This window comes from Arachis ipaensis, chromosome B04, assembly GCF_000816755.2.
Source record: "Arachis ipaensis cultivar K30076 chromosome B04, Araip1.1, whole genome shotgun sequence".
NCBI lineage: Eukaryota > Viridiplantae > Streptophyta > Magnoliopsida > Fabales > Fabaceae > Arachis > Arachis ipaensis.
Window position 1 is genome coordinate 106,624,467 of NC_029788.2, and position 24,575 is coordinate 106,649,041.

Consider the following 24,575-nt stretch of genomic DNA (forward strand, 5'->3'; position numbering starts at 1 on the left):
TCTAAAATGTCATGAGATACAAAATAAGTCTCTAAAAGTTGTTTAAATACTAAACTAGTAGCCTAGGTTTACAAAAAAATGAGTAAACTATGATGGATGGTGCAGAGATCCACTTCTGGGGCTCACTTGGTGTGTGCTGGGGCTGAGACTTAGGCAATTCACGTGCATAAGGCTGTTTTGGGCGTTCAACGCCAGGTTTGGATCCATTTCTGGTGTTGAATTCCAACTTTTAATCCTTTTCTGGCGCTGGACGCCAGAATTGGGCAGAGAACTGGTGTTGAACGCCAGTTTACATCGTCTATCCTTGAGCAAAGTATGGACTATTATATATTGCTGGAAAGCCCTGGATGTCTACTTTCCAACGCAATTGGAAGCGCGCCATTTCGAGTTCTGTAGCTCCATAAAATCCACTTTGAGTGCAGGGAGGTCAGAATCCAACAACATCAGCAGTCCTTTTTCAGCCTGAATCAGATTTTTACTCAGCTCCCTCAATTTCAGCCAGAAAAATACCTGAAATTACAGAAAAACACACAACTCATAGTAAAGTCCAGAAATATGAATTTTTCCTGAAAACTAATGGAAATAAACTAAAAACTAACTAGAATATACTAAAAACTATATGAAATTAACCCCAAAAAGCGTATAAAATATCCGCTCATCACCTCCCAACAAACGCTTCTTTAATATCAATAGCTTGACAGTGGGCTCTCATGGAGCCTCACAGATGTTTAGAGCATTGTTGAGACTTCCCATCACCAAACTTAGAGTTTGGATATGGGAGTTCAACACCAAACTTAGAGTTTGGTTGTGGCCTCCCAACACCAAACTTAGAGTTTGACTGTAGGGGCTCTAGTTGACTCTATTTTGAGAGAAGCTTACTGTGCTTCCTCTCCATGTTTACAGAAGGATGACCTTGAGCTTTCAACACAAGGGAGTCCTCATTCAATTGAAGGACTAGTTTGCCTCTGTCAACATCAATCACAGCTCTTGTTGTGGCTAGGAAAGGTCTTCCAAGGATGATGGATTCATCATCATTCTTCCCAGTCTCCAGGACTATGAAATCAGCAGGGATGTAAAGGCCTTCAACCTTTACTAACACGTCCTCTACTTGTCCATAAGCTTGTTTTCTTGAATTGTCTGCCATCTCTAATGAGATTTTAGCAGCTTGCACCCCATAGATTCTCAGTTTCTCTATTACAGAGAGGGGCATGAGGTTTATCCTTGAACCAAGGTCACACAGAGCTTTTTCAAAGATCATGGTGCCTATGGTACAAGGTATTAGGAACTTTCCAGGATCCTGTTTCTTCTGAGGCAATCTCAGTTGATCCAGATCACTTAGTTCATTGGTGAACAAGGGAGGTTCATCTTCCCAAGTCTCAATACTAAATAATTTGGCATTCAGCTTCATGATTGCACCAAGGTACTTGGTAACTTGCTCTTCAGTAACCTCCTCATTCTCTTCAGAAGAGGAATACTCATCAGAGTTGATGAAGGGCATAAGGAGGTTCAATGGAATCTCTATAGTCTCTAGATGAGTCTCAGATTCCTTTGGTTCCCCAGAGGGAAGCTCCTTATTGATCACTGGACGTCTCAGGAGGTCTTCCTCCTTGGGATTCACGTCCTCCTCCTCTTTTGTGGTTTCGGCCATGATGGTCATTTCAATGGCCTTGCACTCTCCTTTTGGATTTTCTTCTGTATTGCTTGGGAGAGTACTAGGAGGGATTTCAGTGATCCTTTTACTCAGCTGGTCCACTTGTGCTTCCAAATTTCTAATGGAGGACCTTGTTTCATTCATGAAACTTACAGTGGCCTTAGATAGATCAGAGACTAAGTTTGCTAAATTAGAGGTATTTTGTTCATAGTTCTCTGTCTATTGCTGAGTGGATGATGGAAAAGGTTTACTATTGTTAAACCTATTTCTTCCACCATTATTAAAGCCTTGTTGAGGCTTTTGTTGATCCTTCCATGAGAGATTTGGGTGATTTCTCTATGAGGGGTTATAGGTGTTTCCATATGGTTCACCCATGTAATTCACCTCTGCTATTGTAGGGTTCTCAGGATCATAAGCTTCTTCTTCAGAAGATGCCTCTTGAGTACTGTTGGATGCAGCTTGCATTCCATTCAGACTCTGAGAAATCATATTGACTTTCTGAGTCAATATTTTATTCTGAGCCAATATGGCATTCAGAGTATCAATTTCAAGAACTCCCTTCTTCATAGGCGTCCCATTACTCACAGGATTCCTCTCAGAAGTGTACATGAATTGGTTATTAGCAACCATGTCAATGAGTTCTTGAGCTTCTGCAAGAGTTTTCTTTAGGTGAGTGGATCCACCTGCAGAAGTATCCAATGACATCTTAGCTAATTCAGACAGACCATCATAGAATATGTCCAGGATGGTCTATTCTGAAAGCATGTCAGAAGGACACTTTTTGGTCAGTTCTTTGTATCTCTCCCAAGCTTCATAGAGGGATTCACCTTCTTTCTGTCTGAAGGTTTGAACATCCACTCTAAGCTTGCTCAGCTTTTGAGGAGGAAAGAACTTGGCTAAGAAAGCCGTGACCAGCTTATCCCAAGAGTTCAGGCTATCTTTGGGTTGAGGGTCCAACCACACTCTAGCTCTGTCTCTTACAGCAAACGGGAAAAGCATAAGCCTATAGACCTCGGGATTTACTCCATTAGTCTTAACAGTATCACAGATCTACAAGAATTCAGTTAAGAACTGAAAAGGATCTTCAGATGGAAGTCCATTAAACTTGCAGTTCTGCTGCATCAGAGAAACTAATTGAGGTTTCAGCTCAAAATTGTTTGCTCCAATGGCAGGAATGGGGATGCTTCTTCCATGTAAATTGGAATTAGGTGCAGTAAAGTCACCAAGCATCCTCCTTGCATTATTATTATTTTCGGCTGCCATCTCCTCTTCTTGTTCGAAAATTTCTGAAAGGTGCTTGCTGGATTGTTGTAATTTAGCTTCTCTTAGTTTCCTCTTCAGAGTCCTTTCAGGTTCTGGATCTGCTTCAACAAGAATGTTCTTGTCCTTGCTCCTACTCATATGAAAAAGAGGGACAGAAAATTAATAATAATAGGGATCCTTTTTGCCCAAGTATAGAGGTTCCCTTATGTGAGTAGAAGAAAAGAAGAAGAGAAAATTCGAACACAGATGGAAGAGGGGGTTCGAATTTGGGTGAGATGAAGTGTTAGTAGATGAATAAATAATTAGAAGGAGATGAGAGAGAAGGAGAATTTTCAAAAGTTATTTTTGAAAAAGAGTTAGTGATTTTCGAAAATAGTTTTTGAAAAAGGTTAGTAATTTTCGAAAATTAAAATAAAAAATTAAAATAATTAGTAAATTAAAATGAAATTTTGAAAAAGAAGGAAGATATTTTTGAAAATTAGAGAAAGTTAGTTAGGTAGTTTTGAAAAAGATAAGAAACAAACAAAAAGTTAGTTAGTTAGAGATAAAATCAAATTTTGAAAAAGATAAGATAAGGAGATATTTTTGAAAAGATATGATTGAAATTAGTTTTGAAAAAGATTTGATTTTTAAAATCACAATTAATGACTTGATTCACAAGAAATCACAAGATATGATTCTAGAACTTAAAGTTTGAATCTTTCTTAACAAGTAAGTTACAAACTTGAAATTTTTGAATCAAAACATTAATTGATGATGATATTTTCGAAAATTATGAGATAAAATTAAGAAAAGATTTTTGAAAAATATTTTTATAATTTTCGAAAATAAATAAGAAAAATGAAAAAGATTTGATTTTTGAAAAAGATTTTGAAAAAGATAAGATTTTCAAATTGAAAATTTGATTTGACTCATAAGAAACAATTGAATTTTTAAAAAATTTTTGAAAAAGTCAACTCAAATTTTCGAATTTGATGAGAGGAAAAAGGAAAGATATTTTTTTGATTTTTTTTTTGAATTTTTAATGATGAAAGAGGAAAACATGAAAAAGACTCAATGCATGAAAATTTTGGATCAAAACAATGAATGCATGCAAGAATGCTATGAATGTCAAGATGAACACCAAGAACACTTTGAAGATCAAGATGAACACCAAGAACTTATTTTTGAAAATTTTATATGCAAAGAAAACATGCAAGACACCAAACTTAGAAATCTTTCATGTTCAGACACTATGAATGCAAAAATGCACATGAAAAACAAGAAAAGACACAAAACAAGAAAACATCAAGATCAAACAAGAAGATTTACCAAGAACAACTTGAAGATCATGAAGAACATTATGAATGCATGAGTTTTTCGAAAATTTTATGCAAATTTTAAAACATGCAATTGACACCAAACTTATAACATGACACATGACTCAAACAAGAAACATGAAAAATATTTTTTGATTTTTATGATTTTCTAATTTTTTTGGTATTTTTCGAAAATTAATTTGAAAAAGAAAAATAAGGATTCCAAAATTTTTAATATGAATTCCAGGAATCTTATGCTCTTTAGTCTAAAGCTCCAATCAAAGGGTTAGGCATGGCTTAATAGCCAGCCAAGCTTTAGTATGCTATTACATGCATCAGCTAATTTGCTAAGAAAGACAAAGAAGCTCTTCTCTTGAGTATAAGTGAAACCTCAGTCCAAAAGAATTTAGACATGGCTTTACAGCCAGCCAGGCTTCAACATGCTTTATGAAACACTAGAATTCATTCTTAAAAATTCTGAAGAAAAATATATTTTTGAAAACATTTTTTTTCGAAAATAAAGGAAAAATTTTTTTGAAAGATTTTTGAAAACTTTTTGAAAACAAAATAAGAAGAAAATTACCTAATCTGAACAATAGGATGAACCGTCAGTTGTCCAAACTCGAACAATCCCCGGCAACGGCGCCAAACTGTATGTACGCACGTCTTAATAAATTGTTTTTCATTCACAACTTCGATACAACTAACCAGCAAGTGCACTGGGTTGTCCAAGTAATAAACCTTACGTGAGTAAGGGTCGATCCCACGGAGATTGTTGGTATGAAGCAAGCTATGGTCACCTTGTAGATCTCAGTCAGGCGGATATAAAATAGTTATGGAGTTCTCGAACATAAATAATAAAATAAGGATAGAAACACTTATGTAATTCATTGGTGAGAATTTCAGATAAGCGTAGAGAGATGCTTTCGTTCCTCTGAATCTCTGCTTTCCCGCTGTCTTCATCCAATCAGTCTTACTCCTTTCCATGGCTGGCTTTTTGTAAGGACATCACCTTTGTCAATGGCTACTTTTGATCCTCTCTGGAAAATGGTCCGATGCGCTGTCACTGCATGGCTAATCGTCTGGAGGCATCACCCTTGTCAATGGCTGCATCCTATCCTCTTGTGAAAATGGTCCAAATGCTCTGTCACAACACGGCTAATCATCTGAGGTTCTCGATCATACTGGAATAGGATTCACCCTCCTTTTGCGTCTGTCACTACGCCCAGCACTCGCGAGTTTGAAGTAGGTCACAGTCATTCAATCCCAGAGTCCTACTCGGAATACCATAGACAAGGTTTAGACTTTTTGGACTCTCATGAATGCCGCCATCAATCTAGCTTATACCACGAAGATTCTGATTAAGAGATCCAAGAGATAATCATTCAATCGAAAGTAGAACGGAAGTGGTTGTCAGGCACGCGTTCATAGGGGAATGATGATGATTGTCACGTTCATCACATTCACATTGAAGTGCGAATGAATATCTTAGAAGCGGAATAAGTTGAATTGAATAGAAAAAAAGTAGTACTTTGCATTAATCTTTGAGGAACAGCAGAGCTCCACACCTTAATCTATGGAGTGTAGAAACTCTACCGTTAAAAATACATAAGTGAAAGATTCAGGCATGGCCGAATAGCCAGCCCCCATGATCTAAGAACCAGACGTCCCAAGATGTCTAATACAATAGTAAAAAGTCCTATTTATAATAAACTAGCTACTAGGGTTTACAGAAGTAAGTAATTGATGTATAAATCCACTTCCGGGGCCCAATTGGTGTGTGCTTGGGCTTAGCTTGAATGTTACACGTGTAGAGGCTCTTTCTAGAGTTGAACGCCAGGTTGTAACGTATTTCTGGCGTTCAACTCTGGTTTGTGACGTGTTTCTGGTGTTTAACTCCAGACAGCAGCGTAGAACTGGAGTTCAACGCCCTTTTACGTCATCTAAACTTGGCCAAAGTATAGACTATTATATATTGCTGGAAATCCCTGGATGTCTACTTTCCAACGCAATTGGAAGCGCGCCATTTTGAGTTCTGTAGCTCTAGAAAATCCACTTTGAGTGCAGGGAGGTCAGAATCCAACAGCATCAGCAGTCCTTCTTCACCCTCTGAATCTGATTTTTCTCAAGTCCCTCAATTTCAGCCAGAAAATACCTGAAATCACAGAAAAATACACAAACTCATAGTAAAGTCCAGAAATGTGAATTTAACATAAAAACTAATGAAAACATCCCTAAAAGTAACTAGATTCTACTAAAAACATACTAAAAACAATGCCAAAAAGCGTATAAATTATCCGCTCATCACAAGTGTACCGGGTCGCATCAAGTAATAATAACTCACTTGAGTGAGGTCGATCCCACAAAGATTGAAGGATTGAGCAATTTTAGTTTAGTGGTTGATTTAGTCAAGCGAACAAGAGTTGATTTGAGTGATTTGTATTTGACAGAAGCTAAATTGCATGAATTGTAAAAGGAGAGGGGTAATTGACTGTAAATTAAAGGACAAAGAAAGTAAAGAAGCTGAATCTTAAAGTGCAAGTAATATAAATTGCAGAAACTTAGATTGCAAGAAATGTAAATGACTGAAACTTAAAGTGCAAGAAATGTAAATTGCTTGAATTATAAAAGGAATTGGGAATTGGGAGTGCAGAAATTAAACAAAGAAAAGTAAATTGTAATGAACAGGAGAATAAAGGATGAATTAATTTGAGATTGATTTCAAACAGAAAAGTAAATCAGCTTCAAGAAACATCAGTAGATAAACAGAAAGAAAAATGCAGGATCTCAGGGGTCAAGAGACTAGAAAACCAAGTCTAGATCTCACTACCTTCCTTGATCCAATTAAAAGATCAATTGCAAGAGAATTAAAGATCAAACAGTAGAAAAAGTAAATTCAAATTTCAATTTCTCAAATGGTGCAGTGAAACGAAAACAGAGAGAGATCTCAAGGTGAATTTGAGACAGAATTTTCTCAATTCTCAACACCCAAGACTCAAGTAAAGCTCTGTAGGAAATGAAAACAAAAAACCCAGAGGGGAAGAGAATTCAATTCCCTCCCAATTCTCCAAGATCTAAAAATGAAAGTTCCAGTTTACAAGTCAAAAATTCTAAAAGAGGTGAAAGTTCAAAAGTAAAAGTTGCCGTCCTTTCTAAATCAAACTAATTTCTATTTATACACTTCCTTCTATTGATCATTAAGCCTTGAATTTGGGCCTTGGCCTTGATGGAATTAGATTGAAGATAGCCTCAGTTGATTGCTCTTGGACTTGAGAAGAAATCTGTTTGCAATTTGGACTTTGGAGCATTTACGTTTGAGTTAACGTTTGAGACAAACTTTAACTCAAACATTTGCGTGTTAAAAATTATGCAGAACGGTGCTTTTCTGTCACTCACATTTGAGTTCACGTTTGAGGTCAAACGTGAGCTCAAACGTGCTCCCTCCAAGGCCATTTTGCAGCCAACATTTGACCTCAAGTTTGAGGCAAACGTTGGCGCAAACATTAGTCCTCCTGTGTGTGTAATTGTGCCAACGTTTGACCTCAAGTTTGAGGCAAACGTTGGTGTAAACGTTGCTTCCTCCAGGGCTTGTTTTTGAGCCAACGTTTGACCTCAAGTCATTGGCGCAAACGTTGGCTTCTCCAGGGCTTGCTTTTGAACCAACGTTTGACCTCAAGTTTTAGGCAAACATTGGCACAAACTTTGGCTTCTCCAGGGCTCGTTTTTGAACCAAAGTTTGGCCTCAAGTTTGAGGCAAACGTTGGTGCAAACGTTGGCATCTCCTGGGCATATTTTTGAGCCAACGTTTGACCTCAAGTTTGAGGCAAACGTTGGCACAAACGTGAGCTCTTCCCAGGGTGGTTTTGCTGCCATCATTTCAATTGCTGCCATCCCCTTTCTTCAACCTTTCTCTAAGCCTTTTGGTCACCTGTCATCAATCAACAAATGCATCAAAGCTATGCTAAAATCATGAGACTTCTTCTCATCCTTGATCTATAAGCAATTAAGCATAAAACGTCATGAAAATGCATCAATTTACTCATGGTTGATTGAATCCAAATACATATGAATTTCTACCCAAATGGCTTACTTGTAACTCAAGAAAGTGTATAAAACCTATTAAAAACAAAGGAAAAAGACTAGTAAAACTAGGCTAAGATGCCTTGGCATCACCGACCTCCAGAGTCATCTGGTAGATAATGTGACGGGTGCTTATGACAATTTGAGGGCCCAGGTCCGAGTTCTTGCTCCTGAACTCGACCTGACTCTCTTTAGCTTAGATAATGTAGTGGAGGATAGCAGAATTGTGCCTGCTCCAGATGATGAAGATGATGGGCCTCCTCCTGCACCGCCAGCCAAAGCTTCTGCGGCCACGACTTCTTCAAATCCTTCTGCTGAGGTCGACCATTCCCAACCTGATCTGAATTGTGAGATTCTTAATTGTGAGGATGAGATCGTGGACGCTGTACCTGTGAATATCATTCCTCCTCCTTCTGCCACTGACGCTGCTACTGGGGAAACTTTGCGCCCCTTATAATTTATGTGTTTTTATCTCCACAGCCCGACTTGTGGGCTTTTGAACTCTAATTTTTGTAACTTTTTTTATGACTTGGTTCTCTTTGACTGTTAGTTGCTTCTATGCAACTTAGTAGAAAAAACAAGATGCGCTTGAACTCTTGAGGCCCTCTTTCAGGTCACCTTCTGAGTCTTTTTAATGATTGCCATGTTTCTTTTGATACGTTGGTCGTTCCTTTGCAAATTTTGTAGATCTTTATAGAGTGTTGGTACTCTGCCGTCCGACCTCTTTTAGATCATTGTTTTGTCTGTCTTTTGGTTGGGCGAGATGACCCTTGGGGCTAACCTGTTCGACAACTTTTTAGTGTTCTGGTAGAACCCTTTTAGTTGGTCTTTGAACAATTTTGATAGCTTTGTTGTGGAGCCGTGGCTCTTCGGGGAAAGCCACACATGCTTTGGATGGTCGAATTTGTTGGTTTGAGGTACCGCTTTCATTGGTCGACTTCTCTTTGCCGGTTCTTCTTGAGTTATTTTTAGTAATCCATTAGGCCTCTTTCTATGGATTTACTTTTTATAACTTTGTCGCTTCGCTCGGTTCAGCCCGACTTCTTCTTGTTGAACCCTCTTAAGTTATTTTTAGTAATCCATTTTTATTAAGACCTCGTCAGGCCACTTTTTATGGATTACTTTTTATAACTTTTTTGATTGGATTGATCCGACTTCTTCTTGTCGAATCTACTTAAGTTATTTTTAGTAAGACCTCGTCAGGCCACTTTTTATGGATTTACTTTTTATAACTTTTTGCGTTGATTGCCTTGCCTGACTTCTGTGTCGGTACTTCTTAAGTTATTTCTAGCAGTCCATTTTTAGCTAGGCCTCGTCAGGCAGCTTTTTATGGATTACTTTTTATAACTTCTTGCATTAATCTGTTTTTGTTGCTTTCACCTTGCCGACTTCTTTGTGATCGGGTGACGAATTTGATTCTCATCTTGCCGACCTTGTCATATTCGAGTGGTGAATTCTTGCACTCAGATTAATACGTCTTGGTAGATAACCTTTTTATGGAATCTGAAAAAACTATATTCAAGTAGGAAACACAAAATATACAAGAATCTATACATATAAGTGCTTACCCTTCAAAATTGGGCAATTCTGTAGATCTTGGCTTAGTGCCTCATTAAAAAACCTTTTCAGGAAAAAGAATGAACCTTGACCTAAGATCTTTATCACTTTCTAACTATAGTACCTTCTCAGGTTACATGCATGCCATGACCTTGGTAGCTCTCTGACGTGGCGAAAATTGGCAAGTTAAGAAATTATTATAAGAGATACGTTGCAAGTATAGTTCTTAACCAACCAAAAATCCGCTTATCAATTTAAAAGGGTTGTCACAAAATTAGAATTAAAATACTGGGAGTATGAATCCCAGGTCGTCTCCCAACGAGTTACAGAAAGATGTGCTATTTTATTAATCAGATGTTTTCAAAAATGGTTTTGAGTTGATAAACAGGAAATTAAATCAGAGAATTTGTATAATTTAAATAAAAACCTTGACCGGGAGTAGATTAGTTGGAAGCCCTATCCTTGTTGGAGTTCTTCCAAGATTAATTGATAATTGAAGGTTGTTCTGCTCAGTTATCCTTTACCAGATAAAGGAAAGTCAAGCAAGTTAGAAGTCAGTTTCTATTCACAAGTTCTAATCCTCTCCCTTGGGAAGGACTAGTGTCAGTGACTAGAGGGCGACCCAACGATAAACCCAATTACAATTTTACTCTTGAGCATTCCAACTCAAGCTCCTCCTTTCAACCAACTCCCAATCAAGTTATGGAACTACTCACTCATTATGAATGTAAAATTCGTGAAATAAGAAAGGGAAGTCATGATAGATAATATTAATAATACTCAAAGAGACCAATTAAAAATAAAAATAGTTCTTGTATTAATAAATTCTAAAAATAATCCAATAGTAACTCTGAACAAATTAAGGATATGAAATAGTAAGTGACAAGTAGGAAAATAAACTAGAATGATGAAGTCTTGGCGGAGATAATGACTCTTCTCAATATCCCAATCCAAAAACCACAAAAACAAAATCCTAAGAACTATGAATGTGTAGAGAGAAAACCTAGAGGAGGAGTAAAGTCAGATCTCAAAACTAAAAATTATGCGGAATGAATGTCTCTCTGGTCTCTACATGTTCCCTGGCTCTAATATGCTTTTCTGGGCCGAAAACTGGGTCAAAACATGGCCCAAAATTGCCCCCAGCGAATTCTGCAGATCGCGCATGTCACGCGATCGCGTCATCCACGCGTTCGCGTCATTCAGCGTTTTGCCTTGCCACGCGTCCGCGTCGTCCACTTATTCGCGTCACTTGTGCAGTTTCCAATCCATGCGTTCGCGTCAGGCACGCGAGCGCGTCACTGCAATTTCCTCTATTTCGCGCGGTCGCGTGAGCCATGCGCCCGCGTCACTTCTCGCTGGTCATCTCTTCAATTTCTTGTGTTTCTTCCATTTTTGCAAGCCTCCTCTCCAATTTCCAAGTCATTCATGCCCTATAAAGCCTGAAACACTCAATGCACGGATCACAGCATTGAATGGAATAAAGGAGAATTAAAATACATAATTAAAAGTCTCTAGGAAGCAAGTTTTTAACCATGGAGTAATTTTTGGAAGGAGTTGTAAATACATGCTAATCATATGAATAAGTGGGTAAAGATTTGATAAAACCACACAATTAAACACAATATAGACCATAAAATAATGGTTTATCACTCTCGCCCTTCCAGATTGGACACCTTATAGTAACCTTTTTCCAGTAGCTCTACAACTCAGTAAGGTCCTTTTCAGTTAGCTGCGAGCTTCCATTCTCCTGATCAACCTGCTCCGATGTCATTTTGGATTAAGATGAGGTCATTGTTGGTGAAGATTCACTGGACTACTCTCTGGCTATACCTTGAAGCCATTCAACGCTTTACTGCTTCCTCTCTAATCCGAACTCTTTCTCGGATTTCTGGAAGTAGGTCGAGCTCTTCCCTTTGATTTTGGGAATTAGTATCTTCATTGTAGAGGATTATCCTGGGGGATCCTTCCTCTATCTCTACTGGGATCGTTGCCTCCATTCCATAAGCAAGTCAGAAGGGTGATTCTTCTGTGGTGGAGTGTGGAGTTGTCCGATATGCCCATAGGACTTGTGGGAGCCCTTCGGCCCAAGCTCCCTTTGCACCCTGTAGTCTTCGTTTTAACCCGTCTAGTATGACTTTGTTGGCAGCTTTTGCCTGTCCATTAGCTTGTGGGTGTTCTACGGATGTGAATTGGTGCTTTATTTTTAAGTCGGCTACCAAGTTTCTAAAACCTGTATCAGTAAATTGAGTGACATTATCTGTGGTGATGGAGTAAGAAACTCTAAACCTTGTAATAATGTTTCTGTATAGAAATTTTTGACTTCTTTGGGTGGTGGCATTGGCTAGGGGCTCTGCCTCAATCCATTTTGTAAAATAGTCTATCCGTACAATGAGAAATTTGACTTGTCCCGATCCTTGGGGAAAAGGTCCGACGAGGTCTAGTCCCCATTTTGCGAATGGCCAGGGTGATCTTACACTGATGAGCTCTTCTGGTGGAGCGATATGGAAGTTAGCATGCTTCTGACATGGTTGGCATGTCTTGACGAATTCTGCCGCTTCTTTGCGTAAGGTTGGCCAGAAAAATCCAGCTCGGAGTACCTTCTTGGAAAGAGCTCGTGCCCCCAAGTGGTTGCCACACATGCCACTGTGTACTTCTTCCAGGACTTCCCTTGTGTTAGAAGTCGGTACACACTTTAGGAGAGGTGTTGAGATCCCTCTCCTATATAAGATGTCGCCCACCATAGTATAGTACTGTGATTCTCATATTAACCTCTTTGCCTCTTTCTTATATGTGGGGAGTGTTTCTGTCTTGAGGTATTTGATAATGTGGGTCATCCATATTTGATCCTGACCATATATGGTTAGGACCTTTTCTTCCTCTGAGATTGATGGGCTTTGTAGTGTTTCCTGGATGATGCTTCTATTATTGCCCCCTGGTTTGGTGCTAGCTAGTTTTGAGAGTGCGTCAGCTCGAGCATTCTGCTCCCAGGGTATATGTCGGACCTCATATTCCCCGAGTTGTCCGAGCTATTCTTTGGTTTTGTCCAGATACTTCTTCATGGTGTGATCTTTTGCTTGGTAAGTCCCTTCTATTTATGAGATAACTATTTGGGAATCACTGAAGATGGTGAGCTTTTAAACTCCTACCTCCTTAGCCAGCCTCAAACCAGCCAGTAATGCTTCATATTTGGCTTGATTATTTGATGCAGGGAATTCAAACTTTAGTGAGAGTTCGATTTGGGTTCCCTGATCGCTTTCTATTATCACACCTGCCCCACTCCCGGTTTTGTTTGAGGATCCGTCCACGTAGAGATTCCACTTTGTGGGAGTTCCTAGGGTATCAGTGTACTCAGCAATGAAGTTGGCTAGATACTGTGATTTGATTACTGTTCGAGCTTCATATTGCAAATCAAATTTGGACAACTCGACTGTCCACTACAGTATTTTTCCAACTAAGTCTGTCTTCTGTAGAATGCCTTTTATGGGCTGGCTGGTCCAAACCTTGATAGTGTGTGCTTGAAAGTAGGGGCGAAGTCGTCGGGAAGTGAGTATGAGAGCATAGGCGAACTTCTCTATTTTTTGATAGTTTTGCTCGGCCCCTTATAGGGCTTTGCTGATGAAGTAGATGGATTGTTGCCCGCTTTCGTCCTCTCTAACTAGTGCTGATGCTATTGTCCGATTTTCTACTGCCAGGTATAGTATGAGTGCTTCTCCCTCCCGTGGCCGGGTAAGAATGGGTGGTTGCCCCAAGAAATTTTTGAAATCTTGGAAGGCTTTCTCACACTCTGGGTATAGTATGAGTGCTTCTCCCTCCCGTGGTCGGGTAAGAATGGGTGGTTGCCCCAAGAAACTTTTGAAATCTTGGAAGGCTTTCTCGCACTCTTCAGTCCATTCAAACCACTTTCCCTTCCTTAATGTGGCGTAAAAGGGGAGGGATCTTATAGCTGAACCGGCTAAGAACCGGGACAGAGCTGCCAGTCTTCCGTTGAGCTGTTGTACTTCTTTGACGCAGGTTGGACTTTTCATGTTGAGTATAGCCCGACATTTATCTGGGTTCGCATCAATTCCTCTTTGTGTGAGCATGAAGCCCAGGAATTTGCCAGCTTCTACCACGAAGGTACATTTTGCAGGATTAAGTCGTATACCATGCTTTCTGATGGTGTCGGACACTTTTGCAAGGTCGGGTAATATGGATTTCTCAGTTTGTGTTTTTACCAGCATATCGTCGACGTAGACCTCCATCAGTTTCCCGATGTGTTTGATAAACCACTATTTTATGGTTTATCTTGTGCTCAATTGAGTGGATTTTATCAATCTTTCATACACTTATTCATATGATTTGCATGAGTTTACGTTTTCCTTCCTGATTTTGTGCTATGATTGAAAACATGCTTCTTTGGTCTTAATTTTGATATGTTTAATCTTCTCTTATTACCATTCGATGCCTTGATATGTGTGTTAAGTGTTTTCAGAGATTACAGGGCACGAATGGCTTAGAGGATGGAAAGGAAGCATTCAAAAGTGGAAGGAATACAAGAAGTTGAAGGAACTGCAAAGCTGTCAGCCTGACCCTCTCGCACTAAAACGACCATAACTTGAGCTACAGTGGTCCAAATGATGCGGTTCTAGTTGCGTTGGAAAGATAACGTCTGGGGCTTCGATTTGATATATAATTTGCCATAGTGGCCATATAGCTAGGCGACGCAAACGCGTGCTCCACGCGGACATGTCGCAGTGACAAAAATCAGCGTGGCAGATTTTGCAATCAGCGATTTTTGGGCTATTTCCGGCCCGGTTTCAATCCCAGAAAACACAGATTAAAGGCTGCAAAGTGGAGGAATGAAGGGAGATGACGGAATTTTCACTTTTCATAATTTAGATGTAGTTTTAGAGAGAGAGAGAGAGATGCTCTCTCCTCTCTCTTAGGATTTAGGATTAGTATTCCTCTTAAAGGAATTAGAATTTCTTATTATTTCAACTTACAATTTCTTCTGAGTTCCAGGTTCGATGTTCCTTTTATTTATTTTTCTAATTTAATTTATGAACTTTTCCATGTTAAATTTGAATATTCTATTTAATATAATTTGAGGTATTTTCAGATCTATTATTTGTTTCTCTTATTTATGATATAAATAATTTAGAATTTTCCCTTTTGGCTTTGGTTAAGTGATTGGTGACGCTTGAGTTATCAAACTCGAGGTGTTGACTGAAAATTGGAATTCTTTGCTGATTAATTTGGATTCCACTAACTCTAGTCTTTCCAAGGAAAAGACTAGGACTTGAGGATTCATATTGATTTATCCACCTGACTTACCTTCGTAGTTAGAGTGGGAGCAAAATCCAATTCTCATCACATTGATAAGGATAACTAGGATAGGACTTCCAGTTCTCATACCTCGTCAAGAGCTTTTCTAGTTATTAGTTTATTCCTTTTTCTATTTACTATTATTGCTTTTTATCTTATACATTAAAAAAAAACCCCAAAAACATATCATTTTCCATAACCAATAATAAATCATACCTCCCTGCAATTTCTTGAGAAGACAACCCGAGGTTTGAATACTTCAGTTATAAATTTTATCAAGGGTTTGTTACTTGTGACACCCAAAACTTTTGTAAGAAAGGAATTCTTGTTGGTTTAGAAACTATACTACCAACGCAATTATTTTTATAAAATTCTAAATTAGCAGAAATCCGTTCTTCAGTGTTCTACGAAGATTTTGTTCATTAATCTTTGGTAGGTAGCTCCTGCATTTTTGAGTCCGAACGGCATGACGATATAGCAGTAATTTGCTTTGGGAGTTAGGAACGAGGTCTTTTCTTGGTCAGGTGGATACATCGGGATTTGATTGTATCCTGAATAAGCATCCATGAAGGAGAGGTACTTGTATCCCGAAGAGACATCCACTAGAGCGTCTATGTTTGTAGTGGGTAGGGGTCTTTTGGGCAGGCTTTATTGAGGTCGGTGTAGTCAGTGCACATCTGCCACTTCCCATTTGACTTTTTCACCAAGACAACATTGGCTAGCCATAGTAGGTATTTGACTTCCCTTATGAATCCTGCCTCCAGTAAGGCTTGCACTTGCTCATCCACAGCTTAGGACTTTTCCAGTCCGAGCTTCCTACGCTTCTGCTGCACTGGCCGAGATCCTGGGTATACCACCAGTTTGTGGCACATTAGTTTGGGATCTATGCCTGGCATGTCTGCGGCCTTCCATGCAAAGAGATCGGCGTTATCCTTTAGGAACTATATTAGAGACTCCTTCATGTCTCCTTTCAAGGTTTCCCCTACGTTTGTCGTTTTATCACGGGCATCACCGATTTGGACCTCTTCAGTCTCGCCTTCATGTTGTGGGCGGAATTCCTCGCGAGCTTGAATACCCCCGAGTTTAATGGTGTTGACTTCCTCTCCTTTGAGGTTGCCTTTGAGGTTCAGACTTTCATTGTAACAGCGTCGCCCAGTTTTTTGGTCTCCTTTTATTATGGCGATCCCTTCTGGAGTTGGGAACTTCATGCACAGATGTGGAGTTGAAACTACTGTGGCGAGCTGGTTCAACGTTGTCCGACCTATTAGGGCATTGTAGGCTGAGCTCACGTTAAATACTATGTAGTCTATATTGAGTGTCCTTGACTGGGTTCCCTTTCCGAAAGTTGTGTGAAGTGAGATATATCCAAGTGGTTGGATTGGAGTGTCTCCCAGCCCAAATAAGCTATTCGGATATGCTCTGAGCTCTTTTTCTTGTAAGCCGAGTTTGTCGAAGGCGGATTTGAACAAGATATCCGCGGAGCTTCCTTGGTCTATTAGTGTACTGTGAAGATTAGCGTTGGCCAATATGATGGTAATGACCATGGGATCATCATGTCCCGTGATTACACCTATTGCATCTTCTTTAGTAAAGGTAATTGTGGGGAGGTCGGTTGACCTCTCTCCTTCCCTGACATGATATACTTATTTAAGGTGTCTTTTGCGAGATGATTTAGAGATCCCTCCTCCTGCGAATCCTCCATTTATCATATGTACATGTCTCTCAGGGGTACGGGGTGGTCGTTCAGCCTGTCCGACCTCTTGGTCTAGTCTTCTATTCCTCGGCTTGTCGGTCTTGTTGGCCAAGAACCTATCTAGTCTTCCTTCCCGGGCTAGCTTTTCTATGACGTCTTTTAAGTCGTAGCATTCGTTGGTGGAGTGTCCGTAGATTCGATAATATTCGCAGTACTCTGTCCGACATTCCCCTCCTTTTTTGCTTTTGATTGGGCGAGGTGGTGGGACTTTCTCAGTGTTGCATATTTCTCGGTAAACATCCACAAGAAATACCCGAAGAGGGGTGTAGTTGTGGTATATTTTAGGCTTTTTATTGGATTGATATTCTCTTTTCTTGGACTCTTTATCCTTGTCCTGAGATGGGTAGGAGAGTCCAGATTTCGAGGTTTCTCCCAATCGAGAGTTCTCCTCCATGTTGATGTACTTTTCTGCTCTTTCTTGTACCTTGTTCAGAGATGTTGGTTGCTTTTTTGATATGGAATGACTAAAAGGTCCTTCCCGTAGGCCATTGATGAGACCCATGATGGCTGCTTCTATTGGCAGACTTTGTATGTCGAGACACACTTTGTTGAATCTTTCCATGTAATTGCGAAGGCTTTTCCGATCTCCTTGCTTGATCCCTAACAGGCTCGGGGCGTGTTTAGCTTTGTCCTTCTGGATGGAGAATCGGGTCAGGAATCTTTTAGCTAAGTCGTCAAAACTGGTGATGGACCTAGGAGGCAAACTATTGAACCACTTAATTGCTGTCTTTGTCAGGGTGGTCGGGAAGGCTTTGCATCGAACAGCGTCCGAGGTGTCAGTGAGATACATTCTGCTCCTGAAGTTGCTGAGATGATGGCTTGGATCCGAGGTGCCATCGTATGAAGTCATGTCGGGGGCTTTAAAATCTTTTGGCACTTTGGCTTTCATGATCTCTTTGGTGAAGGGATCTTGGTCTTTGTGGGAGTTATCTTCTTTGTTGAGGCGAGCAGTTCTGGTCTGGAGGTCGGCTTTCAGTTTCGTGAGCTTATCTTCTAGTTCTCGGCAATGTCTAGTTTCTCTTCGGAGGTCTCTTTCAGCCTCTCGTTGATGTTCAGCCTCCTGTTCGAGCTATTTGAGGCGATCTTGTTGCTCTCTGATGGCTTCCAAGATTTCTGTGTTTGTGTTGGAAGGTTGTTTATCCCCCTTGTTTTGGGGTGCTTCTTTGGATGTGACCTCCGTATTTTTAAGCGGAGTTCTTTCTTCCAAACCAGAGTTGTGGTCATTGTCACGGTTGTCCGCCATGATGATGGGATGACTTTCAGGTCCCCGGCAACAGCGCCAATGTTCCGTGGGTTACCTGAAACTGAAGGTCGATCTCATATGAGATATGCTGTGGTGGCCGGAGCTGTCGTGTCCAACTCATCGGACTTGGTGGTGCTGTTGATCCTTCGTCACCGGAGGATGGTGGTACCTGCAAGAGACTCCGATGCTGAAGTTAGCATGGGCTTTAAGCAGGTTTTTAGTAGAATCAGAGTATGAGTTATACCTGAGTGCTCTAGTATATTTATAGTAGTGTGGGTTGACCTTTCTAGATAAGATAAGTTAGTTATCATATCTTATCTTTTAAGTGAGGTCATCTTATCTCTAAGGGGAACCGCCTCTATCTTTCTAGGCTTTGGTTACCTTTAGATTAGGCTATGTCCCTTAATTTGGGCCTACTTGGGCCCATGTAGCGATTTGGCCGAGCTCTTTTAGAGAAGAGATCGGGGAAGCTAACCTGAAGAGGTCGGTTGCTTTGTCTTCGATCTCCCTAGGTCGGATAGCTTGACCCAGTGTATGAACAGAGGCCATGCAAATTGTTATGCTTGAGTGCATGAGAAACCTGCAACGAGAGCAGAGAGAGGCATATCTTATGGCGAAGGATTCCAACAAATTCATAGAGGAGCACGTCGTCAAGATTACCATTCTAAATTAGACCATGATGACAAGCTCATCCTCAAGGGTGCAGGAATTAATCAAAGATCGATTAGCCAGTCGGGGAGTTCTCTGGATATCGATATGTTAGGCTCATTTGAAAATCCAAATAGTGATGGGTCCCTTTTCCTTTATCTTTCTTTATAAATATATTTAGTTGGCATTATAGAGGTGCTAATAAGAGATTGTTTCCAATTTTGTTATCTTGTTCGAAACCCATATTAGTTGGGTTCGAGGCAGGGACATTAGGGATAAGCTTGGTTTTGATGGTTGTTTCATTGAAGTTGCTATTGGTCATTCTGGAGGTATTTGGGCCTTGTGTGACTCTTGGATTTGGAAAGTGGACATTCTGAGACATGCAACCAATTTATTCATATGCTAGTCTCTTGCAAAAATTCTGCTCCATGGGTCCTTTTGTTATTTATGGAATCCCCAAAATTTTAGTAGAAAGAGTTTATGGGATAATTTAAGGTAGCTCTTTAATAGTATCAACCTTTCTTGGTGCCTCATGAGGGACTTTAATGCTATTCTTAATGACCACAAAAGGAAGGAAGGTGCTATTAGAATTGGTTCTGATCAAGGTTGTCAAACTCGCGAGTCTAGGTAAACTCGTGGAGCTGACCTAGACTCGACTCGTAGACTCGTACAAGTTTACCTGTTATACATTTTAAAAATATATATATATATATATATATATATATATATATCATGTATAATATATATATTTACTCAGATATAAACATTCAAACCTAACAATTTCAACATCAAAACACATAATAAATTAACCTAATACTAAAATTACAAGTTACAACAAGTACTTTGGATCACACATTTAAATCCTTCACAAGTATTTATCTAGTTCAACATAAAACACACAATTACACAATCAAAAGTTCATAAGACATAACCAAAACACAAAAGAAAACAACAAAGCAATAATTAAATTTCTAATAAACTCTAAAACTCAAATCCTCCAATATCTTCATCTTCCATGGCATCAACATCATCATCTTCACCATCTTCATCAGAAACATCATTTCTTTCAGCCTCAGGTTCAACACGGCCAACAAAATCTTCATCATCATTCACATGTTCATCTTCTTCCTCTATTAAATTTTATTGTGGATCCCCAATAAACTCATTCTCACCTCCCTCACCCATGTTAAATTCATTACTATTCATACTTGGAATAGCAAATTCATTACTATTTGGATCATCATTAGTATTGTCATTCGTTGGCAAGTGAGAATGCTCAACACTTTCAGCAATATTTTCATTAACATCCTCAGTTATCCACTCATCATCAGAATGCACTGCATCAAATTCAAGTTCTTGAGTTTTTCTAATTTGCTTGCCCTTTAACTTCAAATTATACATCACATACACTAAATCATTCATTTTCTTTTGATGCAACCGATTTCTTCTCTTTGTATGAACCTACAAACATATAGTTCCAATAGTTAATAAAAATACAAAAATTAAAATTAAAATAAATAATGAATAGTTCTAAGGAAGTAAGGAATAAGGAATTACCATTTTAAATGCACTCCAATTATGCTCACAACCAGATGAACTACAAGTTAAGCTTAGAACTCGGATAGTAAACTTCTTTAGTTCTGGACAACTATCTCCATAGAAGTCCCACCACTCAGCAGGTAGCATGGTCTTCCTACTACTCTTTGCAGTTTCATTACCAAAGAGGCCTCTAGCATAATGAAAGTCAGGAAGCTGTAGACCAACCTTTTTCCTTTCTTCCTGGTTAGGAACCAGTTTTTTCAAACAACTATATAGGTCAATCTTAATGTCAGCATCATCAACCATGAAATTTGGTTCATAGTGATAATGAGGATTAAGATAATACGCAGCTGCATGCAATGGTCTATGCAATTGACTTTCCCACCTTCCATCAATAATTTCCCATATAGGTTCGTAACTAAAAATAACAATACAAATGAATAAAAATAAGAAAATTAAATAAATAACTGAATATAAGAAGAAAATATGGTAACATGATACATTGATAATCAAATATTAAAGCTTTCAATTAGTCAAGACTCAAGATTACCTCTTTTTAACACAACCGAAGTTAGTCCTGATTGTTTCTTTGGCGTTTCTCATGCCTTCAAAGATGAAACCCATGGCTGGTTTTTCATTCGAATCAACCAAGCGAAGGACTATAATGAGAGGAGCAGCAGTCTTGAGGCATATGACAATATTCTTCCATAGCCTACTATCCAAGGCCATGTTTTGGACTCTTATTCCTTCAGGCGTTGATGCAACCTTAGTTGTCTTCCAATCAGCAGAAGTAAACATAGTCATCAATGGTCCTTTATTATCATGAAGACAAGTGAGAGTCAAATAGGCAGTGGCGAATCTTGTGGCACCTGGCCGAACCAAGTCCTTTCCCTTTGTAAAAATTCCTCAACATGCTAATGAGCATACTCCGAGAGTAGATAAAAGTGGTGATTTTCCTTTCCTTTTTTATGGTTGTTTCATGCACCTTTAGCTTCTTTTCAAAATCCTCTAATATCAAATCTATGCAGTGTGCAGCACATGGTGTCCAATACAAACTTTTTCTAGTCTCCATCATTCTTTCTCCAGCAGCCTTATAATTAGCAGCATTATCTGTAACAATTTGGACTACATTCTCTTCACCAACAAATTCTACGGCATCTTCTAGCATTTTGACAACTTTATCCATTGTTTCGAGATGTCAGAAGTGTCCAATGAATAAAGAAAAACTGTTCCTTTAGGGCTGTTCACCAAGAAATTACAAATACTACGCCTTTTTTTATCAGTCCATCCATCCGACATGATTGAACAACCAGTTCTCTTCCACTCTACTTTAAATTCAGTAAGCATTTCATCAACATTGTTCACTGTTTTCTTTAATTGGGTTTCTCTTAACTCATGGTAAGAAGGGGGTTTGTAGCCAATATCTTTAGTACCGGCAAGGTTATGCTTGAACCTATAAATTTCTCTGCTTATAGTCTTTGAGCAATAATTACACTTCACTTTTTTACCATTGCCTTGAACATCAATCCCATGTTTCCATCCTATATCACTTCTATTTCCAGTTGCATTTTTTCTCCTAGAAACAGCAGGTGTAGGTCTAGGAATACTAGGAAGTGAAGACCCTGTCCCTGAACCAACATTCTCAGACATTTTATATTTTTATCCCTAAAAATCAACAACCCAAATAACAAATTCAGATTCAGATTATCCACTAACTAAATTCAGATTCAAATTATCCACTAACTAAATTCATAACTAACACTAGTTTCAGCTACACTTACAACAATAATGTTTAAAAGATGAAAAATTTTCAGCATCATAAGACTTAATCAATAATCATCACTCCAAATGCAGTACAGCAAGCAATACTTTTGTGATTCGGAATAATATACCACCCAGTTATGAGTTAACCCAAAAGTCCATTCTCATTGTCATATGAACCCCCTTTGAGGTCATTAATATGATCAAGCACAAACAAATTAAAACAATGGCAACCAGAGTCAACCACCAATACTCCAATACTCACTTTATCACACAACAGATACATTTTCATTTAAACTAACAATTCAGATTTCAGACTTTCAATTAAACTAACACAGTAAGTCAGTAATACTAACTAACAATTCAGACTTGAGAGTTTCAATTCACTAATTCAGACTTCAGAATTTCAGTAAACTAAAGACTAAACATAACTACATAACAGAAGCAGAAAACAAAAGAAAAAAATATATAGCAGAAGCACTATCCACACATTTTAACCATGATTGAAGCATGAAGCATGAAGCATGAAGTACAGATTACAGAAGCAGGCAAGCAGCATCAGTTTTTTTTCACATATTAATTTTTTTTTCAACAGATCAAACGCAGATCAGGGCCTTAATAACTTTGCAGAATTGAATAATTGCAACCAAAATTGTTAGCATTTGAATTAGTTTAACAAAATTACCTTGGAGATGGGCAGACTTTATCACTTGAAGCAGATCGGCAGTGCTTCAGTGAAGAAAAACAGAACAAGGCCGACGTGGGCAGAACAAGGGAGGGGAGGCAAACGGCGTGGTGGACTGGTGGTGGGCTCTGGCGCTGTGCGACTCTGCGTGGTGGTGGCCTGATGGGCTCTACGAGACTGCGACTCTGCGTGGTGGTCCTTCACTGGGCTCTGCGACGCTGTGTGGGTGAGCGGTGGGGGACGAGGGATGAGGCGAGGGGAGGTGAGAAGGCAAGGGGTCCGTCTGGACTCTGGCGTCCGGCCTCTGCGTGGCGGCGCAGACAACTTCACCGTTAGATGGTGGAGGGTGTGACGAGTGAGGCTGGCCGTGAGGGTTTGGTTGAGGGAGTCACTAGGGTTTCGAACTTTAGTTCACTCCTTCATTAGTGGGTGTGGGTTTAAGTTGCGGGTTTGGGTTAGCCGCTTCTGTAGGGTTTTTTTTTCTGGGCCAAAACGACGCCGTTTTGGCGAAAATGGGCAACGAAATTAAACTCGCTGACTCGCTAGCAAACTCGCGAGTTTGCACAATTTTATCCGAGTCTAGCCGAGTCAACCCGAGTCTACCCAGAAACGATTTTATGTCCGAGTCAACTCGATTCCACTACCTAAACTCGTAAACTCGTACGAGTTTACGAGTTAACTCGCGAGTTTGACAACCATGGTTCTGATGCGTGCTCAGAGTTTCAATAATGTGTGTCTGATTGTTGCTTGATAGATCTGGGGTTTAGTGACTAACCATTTACCTAGAAAAGAGAGAATCTTATGGTAAAGCTTGACCAAGCCCTTGGAAACTTAAATTGACAAATTAATTTTCTAGAGGCCTGTGTTAAGCATCTCCCCATGCTTAAGTTTGATCATACTCCTCTTTGTCTCTAACTATTTTCTAGGCCTATTGTAAAAAGAGGGAGGAAACCATTCCACTTTGTTGCTACTTGGTTGACACATCCAGAGTTTGTTAATTTGGTGAGAAATCATTGGAAAGTTGATAGCTCTTAGTCTAATGACATTAGAAATTTTTAAAAGTTCCTAAAAGATTGGAATGCCTCAATTTTTGATATCTTGAAAAGAAAAGGAAAATTTTGTGCAAATTTTAGGTTATAACTAATTGTCTGTCTAATGGCAGCAACTACTATCTTAAAGACCTTTTGTTCCAATTGTGTAAGGATTATAAGGAGGTCCTTGTGATGAGCAAAAAACTAATTTGCTCAAATATTGGCAAGTGCACCAAATCGTTCAAGTTATACGGTGAGTGGATATCATTTTCACGAAAATTAATGGATTGAAGCAAGCAATGTCTAAATGAATCTCTAATTAGATCAATCAAATATTGGCAAGAGGATTGTGGATCTTGAAGAAAATAAAGAATAGATAAAAGGAGAATTGGGAGAGAGCTTAGAAAATTAAGTAATCAATGAATGAGAATGAGAATGTTAAGGCTTCAGAGATGTTTGATTCTTAGAAAGAATAGTGCTTGTGTTTTCTTAATTTAACTCATGTAAAAATCTTTTCACAGCAAATCATTTATAATCAAATTCCAATCTCTTAGTAATTTAATTTCTCCTAACCCAATTAATTACCAATCCCTTGGTCAACTAATTAGGAGAAGACACGAAGAACGGTTTCGATTTTAAGCCACACAAATATTCAAAAACTATCCCTAGTTGAATTATATGTCACATATTCAAGAATAGTTCTAAATAATTCAAGATTATGAGATGAGTTTCAAGATAAATGCGAAATTAATTTTTCCAAAG

The 24,575-nt window shown here is 39.1% G+C and overlaps 1 protein-coding gene across 1 annotated transcript; it reads right to left on the reverse strand.

Annotated features, from left to right (window-relative positions):
- On the reverse strand, window positions 19,779-21,986 carry LOC107636892. Its single transcript, XM_016340362.1, has 6 exons — window positions 21,596-21,986; window positions 21,322-21,512; window positions 20,887-21,227; window positions 20,355-20,754; window positions 19,970-20,258; window positions 19,779-19,927 (listed from the first exon to the last, which is right to left on the reverse strand). The coding sequence occupies exons 1-6, from the start codon at window positions 21,984-21,986 to the stop codon at window positions 19,779-19,781; spliced, it is 1,761 nt and encodes a 586-aa protein (XP_016195848.1).